We start from the raw sequence: 7,264 nt of genomic DNA on the forward strand, positions 1-7,264 counted from the left end.
TCTGGTTTCTTTAGCTGACTCTGATCTAATTCTCGATTTTTGTTTTCACTTTCATTATACTTTTCACATCTACTCAGGTTTTTTAAAACTGTTAGGCGAATATTGTCTTTTTATGATCTGTATCATTCATTTATTAATCATAACAGTTATAAACATAAACTATGTTATGTTTATAGCATTTTTAAAACTAGTAACTACAGTCAATACAGCCTCACTGGTTCAAATACAATGTATCCAGTACTACTCTACACATGGGGGATAGAGACATTAACACAATAGTGAAACTTTTTCCCTTATGAATTTGACAGCTGAGGTCAGGTGATTTTTTTTTGTACTTTTCTTATGGAATTATTGTCATAGATTATGGTGATGCCTAGTAGAAGATATTTCCCTCTAAGTAGATTCTGTATATATTTTCTGATATGAACAAGCAATTCCATATTATTTTTGAATTAAAAAATAGAACTCTTCCAAATACAGTTAAATGCCTCACATTATTTTTCTATTTAAATAATTAAATATTAAGTTTCCAAGTTTCCATAAGTATACATTCCTTTTAAAATGATATATTGAGAATTTTAAGCCTGTAATATCTGAATTAGGGTGACAAGTGGGTAGTTGCTAAGGAAATATTTGCATTAAAATTACCAGAACATTTACTACCCAATCAAAAATAAAATTAAGGTGTGGTGTTTGAAAAAAACACATTTCATTTCTTGAGAAATGATTCTAGAAACTAGTAAAAAAAAAAAAAGATATTTTCTAATTCAAAGAAAAGAAAATCTACCCTGAACCAAGATGAACTAAGATGGCATGAAAAAAAGTCTTCATGATTAACGTATTTGCAATCAAAATGCAAAAATTACTCATATAAAACTTCATTAAATGAAATTATCATTACATTGTATACAAAAACCATAGGCTTACTTAACAACAAGGATACAAACACCTCCAAATATAGGAAAAACTCCTCCAAAAACAGCCTTGTAAGTGAATAAGAAGAGAATCTCTAGATAAATCAGGTCAATGATTATTCAAAGACACTCAAGAGGGAAACAGATTTAAAAGATGGGACTTGGGGTTTTGAGAATAAGCATCACTGCAATATATGTCTATGAAACACTGTTTATTATAAAACACAGTTCATTTTCAAAAAGGCTTTCCACTTAAGGAAACTTGGGTGTAAATATAAAATTCACCAAGTTTGCATGAATGAAAATGCCAAATTTACTTCCTTAGAAAGAAAATATCCACATGAATTTAGATTCTGAAAAATGTTAGTGCTTAGTTACATGGGATTCAATTCCTCCACTTAATGTTGACCGTATTTTCTCCGGTATTGTAATTTGCACACGTAGTCTTTCAGAATCTGTAAGGTACAAAATGTTTCATTAAAGTAGCATCCATCACCTCATAGCTTCCTCCTCATCTAAATCCTCATCTAAATCCATAATATTTTATATGCCACCTCTTTTTTTTAAACTCAATTCCCACTTTCTAGAATTACAAGACTTTTAAAGAGAAATTAATTACAAATAAAATCAGGACCTTTGGACTTTCCAACTACAAAGTCCAGGGGTCAAAAATGCAGACCGAGCACTATATGAAACTCTAACCTTGAGGCATCCAGTTGAACCACTGCATCTTTCATATGGTACCAGGATGAGTGGGAAAGCCCCGTCACATCCAGTGTGAATTTTCTTTAGGGAAGACGATATGGTAGTGGGCTTTGGCTTAAAAAATTGGAGCACCTGCAAGAAGGCACTTTCCCAGGGATATCTGGCCTCTCAGAAGAAAGTAGAGAGGAAAGTTGACATTCCCAAAAGTTCAAAGGAAAGGTTTTTGTACTTACTATTGTCTGTCTGGAGCCCAATGAGCCCGATGAGAAGCAGCAGAAGGCACAACATGGCTTCATGTCCTGGATGCCAGTCCGAATAATGGCAGTTGGCTTGCGTAAAGGACAGTTGGGAGCGCGAGGGGACCCCTCCTGGCCGCGCACCTTGCAAGAGACAGTCCACCGTGAGAGCAGAGTGGAGAGGATGGGTGCGGTGTACTGTTGAATGTGGGCGGTTTTGGCTCCTAAATCTGTGCAGGAGGCTTCCAATTGGTTTGACGCCGCTTTAAGCCTAAAAGAAAACAGAATCACTTCCAAAAGGCAAGGTTGAAGAAACAGTTAATGAACAGGGAGATTCATATACACTTCCTAATGAACTTTTTATTGAAGATACATGTATATTCTACAAACCATAGGAGAACAGCTCAATTAATATTCAAGTGAACAAACCAGTGTAATTAGCACCTAGATTCAGATCAAGAAATAAAACATAGAACCACCAAAACCCAAAACCCCCAGGTGGCCCCCTGACAATCATTACTGCTACCATCAGCGATTAATTAGTTTTGTCTGTTTTGAACTTTATATAAATGGAACTAATCACCATGTACTTTTATGCATGAGTTCTTTTATATATAATATATAATATAATGATTATGAGATCCATCCATTCATTCATACTGTGAAGAGAAATAGCTTTGTTTTTTCCTCATAGGTGTATTCAATCATACATTGTATGTATGTATATATTCAATCATACATTGATTGAATATAACACAATCTTTTTTTCCATTTTACTGTTGACTAACATTTGGTTTATTTGTAGTGGTGCCTATTAAAAACCACATTTGGCTATTTTATTTCTTTGGTGAACATATGTAGTGATTTTCTTCAGGTATATTTCTAGAGCGAAATTGCTAGATCACAGGGTATGCTTCAATAGACACTTCCAACAGTTTTCCAATGTTGTTGTACTAATTTGTACTTTCACCAGAAATGTATGAGAATTCCAATTCATATAAATGTGTACCTACACTTGCTTTTGTTTTTATTTCATGTAATCATTTTGGTCCTGCATTTGGTTTTAACTTGCATTTTCATGGTCATTAATAAAATTTAGCACAACTGTATATATTTGTTGGTCATTTATATAACTTCTTTGGTAAATGCTTGAGTCTTTGGACCATTTTACAATTGGGTGCTCTTGTCTCTTATTATATGCTGAGCCTATTGATGTATTCTAGATATGATTCTTTTGTTGGATATAATGATTTGCAAATATCTTCTATATGGGGGCTTACATTTAACGGATTTTTGTACATACACATTCTTATTCAAAATTCACTCCCCTCAATGTTTGCTGGGATTTCAGGATATACATCTTATTGTGAATGTGAATTTTATCAAAAGTTTCTCTTATATAAATTGATGTGATCTTATAGCTCTCTCCATTTTCTGTTAATTTTGTGAATCAAAATTATTGACTTTCTAGTGTTGAAACAAATTGTATTCTGGAATACATCCTACTTTATGTACTATCTTTTTATATTTTTCTGGATTGATTTTCCAGCATTTTGTTTAGGACTTTTGCATCCATATTCATAAGAAATATTTGTCTGTAATTTTCTTTCATTTCAATAAACTTGTCAATTTTTGTACCAGAGATATGCTGGCCTCATAAAAGAAATTGGGAAATGTTATTCCTTCCTCTATTCTTTAAAAAGTTAGTGTAATTGTTGTGAATATTTCTTCTTTTAATGTTTCTCAGGATTCAGAACTGGAGAGATCTGGACTTAAAATTTTATTTGTGAGAGACTTTTTGTTTTAACTTATGAAGCAAATGTTTTTAAATGTTCAGATATTCTCTTTCTGTGTTAGACAAGTTCTGTTTCTGATGGATTTTATCCATTTCTTCTGAGTTACTAGATATATTGGCCAAAGTTATTCATAATCCCCTTCCCTCGTTTATCATCCTTTTGAACTCTGTAGATCTGTACAAATGTTCCATTTTTTCATTCTCAATATTGATAATTTTGTGATTTTTCTCTACATTATTCAATCACTTTGAGTTTATTATTTTTATTTGTATTAACTTTCAAAAAAACTGTTTTGAATCTCTTTTTTTGTATTATATATTTGTTTTCTATTTTATTGAGTTTTGCTCTTCTGGTCCTTTTTTCTACTTTGAGTATTGTTTGTTCTTTTTATAGCTTCTAAGAATGGAAGTATATCTTACTCAATTTAAACCATTCTTTTTTCTAATATATACATTTAAAACTACAAATGTTCATCTATTCATCACTTTAAATTTATCACCAAAGTGGGGCTCGATCCCACAAACCATAAGATCATGACCTGAGCCAATATCAAAAGTTGGACACTTAACTGACTGAGCCACCCAGTCTAATTGTGTATTTTTTAATGTTCTTCCTTTATGACTATGAGGATTGGTGTCTCCCTACCAAGACCTCCATTCTGCGAACAATATAAACTATTATAATACTTTATTCTGATATTTTATTTCTTTTAAAACTTACATATTTATTTTTTTCTGAAATGTATACCTCTATATTTTGGGGGACATTTGCTTAAATATTTATTACTTGTCATTACATTTGTGAATACAAGAACAAACAAATGCACATGCCAGCATATATGTGGATGGGTGCATAAAACAGAGTTTCCATTTGTGTAAAATAAGGGATATTTAAGAAGATGTAGATGTCCACTCATTTTACCAAAGACCACCTGGAACACATCTGTGGTTGAACAAGTTGGATTTATTACTAGTGTCAGCACAGGGGGACACACACCATGGGAAACTGTGGTAGTCCTGTGAGGGTGTCATTACGGGATTCAAGCTTGTGTTACGTGATTTGGGGGAAGGTTTACGGAATCTGGGCTTTGCCAGATTAGATGCTGTCAGAAACAAGGGGATACGTTTCTGACTATTTTAGTAATTCTTGTCTAGAAGAGGAAAGACTACACTAATGCTAAGTCAAAATTGGTCAAGGAACAGGAATATCTCATGTTAGCCAGGATGGAAATGTTTGGTCATTTCTGTGACTTGAAAAGTTTTGAAGTTTTACTTGTATTCAAACATAGAGAGTGGCCTTGCTTTTTTTCTTCATCCATCATGATCCAAGCTTTTGACCTTTTATGAAATTGTTTATGTTCAAAAGGAGACCCACACAGCCTATCCGTGTCAGGCCAGCTCCTAGCAACACCAAGGCCCAGCTGATATTAGGCCAGATCCTGCATGTCAGGGGCTGCTTCTCCCTTTCTCATAGGCACTGCATTGGATTTATAGATAAACCCAACCCTTATGACATTAACTTTTTCCATCCTGAAAATAAATGTTATATATCTATATAACTTGTTCATGTTTGGTTAGATAAATTGATATAAATGTTGACATATTAATAGATACAAATATATAGTTGTCAACTTTCACTTATTATGCCAAAGGCCCAATACCACAGTGAATAAAATTAAACAGCATCAAAGAATGTTTGATATTTTGTAGGACAAGATTTCCTTACAAAAGGAAAAGTTCTAAAACATTGCTTTTCTTTTCTTTTTCTTTCTTTTTTTTTTTTTTTGCAGGACCTATGGTTTTATTTTGAATTTTGTTTGCTATTAGTTATATGGTTTTATTTTTTTAAGTTTTTATTTAAATTCCAATTAGTTAACATACAGTGTAACATTTGTTTCATGTGTATAACTTGGTGATTCAGCACTCAGTCAGTGAAGCATGTAACTCTTGGTCTCAGGTTGTGAGTTTGAGCTCCACAACTAATTAAGAGTTTACTTAAAAATAAAAAGTTATTTTTCTTTTTTAAAAAAGGTTTATTTATTTATTTTGGCAGACAGAGAGAGAGAGTGAGAGTGAGTAGGGAGGGGCAGAGAAAGAATCCCAAGCAGACTTCACACTCAGCACACTCAGCACAGAGTGTGCACACTTCACACTCAGCACAGAGCCCAATGTCGGGCTTGATCTCAAGACCCTGGGATCATGACCTGGGCTGAAATCAAGGGTCAGGCACTTAACCAACTGAGCCACCCAGGTGCTCCTAAAAAGTTCTTTTTCTAAAAAGATCTTTTGTATTATTCCTTAGTTCTCTTTAAGAAAATCTTTCAAATAAACCTTCCACGTAACATTATTCCTAATGCAGTATTTTAAAGATACCAAATAATAAATCCTTACCCATTATTACGAATTATATGTTATTATAAAGATAATTACCTTACCGATGCATCCATTCAACCAACAAGTATTTGTTGAGCATCTAGTATGTACCAGAAATTATTGTATGTACTGGTGATGTAGCAATGACCAAGAAATGGACTATCTATTCACTTTAATTACCTGTATTGTTTGCTTTTGGCCAATGCTATCTCTTTCAATCACTGTGTTTGTGTGCATGTGCATGCCCGTGTGTGTGTGTGTACTTAATTTGCTATGGTTGATTGTTCTCAATTATTAAAATAGATGCATACACTTGGTTAGTTTTTATTTCTAGATGAAATTTGAAATCTACTTTTGCAGAAGAGTAGTTCAAAGTCAGTTAAAAGAGAAGTATTTATGGAGATTTGGTAGAGAATGAATTGGATATAGTTTGACTCTAAATATTCTCATTCTAGAAACAACTATCTATTAAAATTTCGTGTGTTTTACTTTTGTTAAGTTATTCAGATCTTTAAATTACTGGAATGTATCTTGCAAAGCACTTATTAATTTTTTTCTTATTTGTTGCACACTTTTAATTTGTAATAGTGAAGTGAAATTTTTTATTTCATTGTCTAGTTATGTATTTGAACTTTTTTTTTGTATCAATATGCTTATTCCACTACTGCATACCAGCACAAAAATAATAAACATTCTTCTTTAATGTCAAATAAATGAATCTACTTTTAAGGATTCACTATTATGTATAAAATTTATTAGAACTGCTGGTAGGAATCTTCTTCAAATTGATGCTATAAGTTCTATTCTGAAGCATGATTTTAAGGAAAGGGTATTTATTGTTATAGTTTCTTTCCCAATCAATTGTGAGGAGAGTATGTGTTTATGTTTAACATAATGATCACATGGATATTTTACTTAATTTCCATCTTTCAGGATACATCTCAGTTGGGCAATGACTAATTTTTAAATAATAATGAATTTTCCAAATGAGCATGGGGAGAAAAAGAGAGATGCAAGCCAAGAAACATACTTTATCCATTCATCACTCAATGGACATTTGAGTTCTTTCCATAATTTGGCTATCGTAAATAGTGCTGCTGTAAACATCAGGATACATGTATCCCTTTGAATTAGTATTTTTGTATTATTCAGGTAAATACCTAGCAGTGCTAATGCTGGATTATAGGGTAGTTCTATTTTTACCTTTCTGAGAAAGAATTCCCATACTGTTTTCTAGAGTG

General features: G+C 32.7%; 1 protein-coding gene across 6 annotated transcripts in view; it reads right to left on the reverse strand.

Annotated features, from left to right (window-relative positions):
• Window positions 1–2,082, reverse strand: part of ADAM2 (ADAM metallopeptidase domain 2) — a 134,459-nt gene extending 132,377 nt beyond the window's left edge. For 2 of the 6 annotated variants that reach the window (XM_042983403.1, XM_042983402.1), the window contains exons 1-2: window positions 1,853–1,875; window positions 1,232–1,369 (exon numbers count right to left, since the gene is read on the reverse strand). Coding sequence is in view for 2 of the 6 variants with exons in the window: in XM_042983401.1 (XP_042839335.1) it covers window positions 1,293–1,369; window positions 1,853–1,907 (132 nt within the window). In the remaining 4 variants the exon portion in view is untranslated. Of the gene's footprint in view, window positions 1–1,231; window positions 1,370–1,852 lie in introns of those variants that run through there. The other 4 variants (XR_006216641.1, XM_042983401.1, XM_007097058.2 and 1 more) reach the window with 4 other exon arrangements.
• Between the last annotated feature and the right edge of the window lie 5,182 nt (window positions 2,083–7,264).

This window comes from Panthera tigris, chromosome B1, assembly GCF_018350195.1.
Source record: "Panthera tigris isolate Pti1 chromosome B1, P.tigris_Pti1_mat1.1, whole genome shotgun sequence".
Lineage (NCBI taxonomy): Eukaryota > Metazoa > Chordata > Mammalia > Carnivora > Felidae > Panthera > Panthera tigris.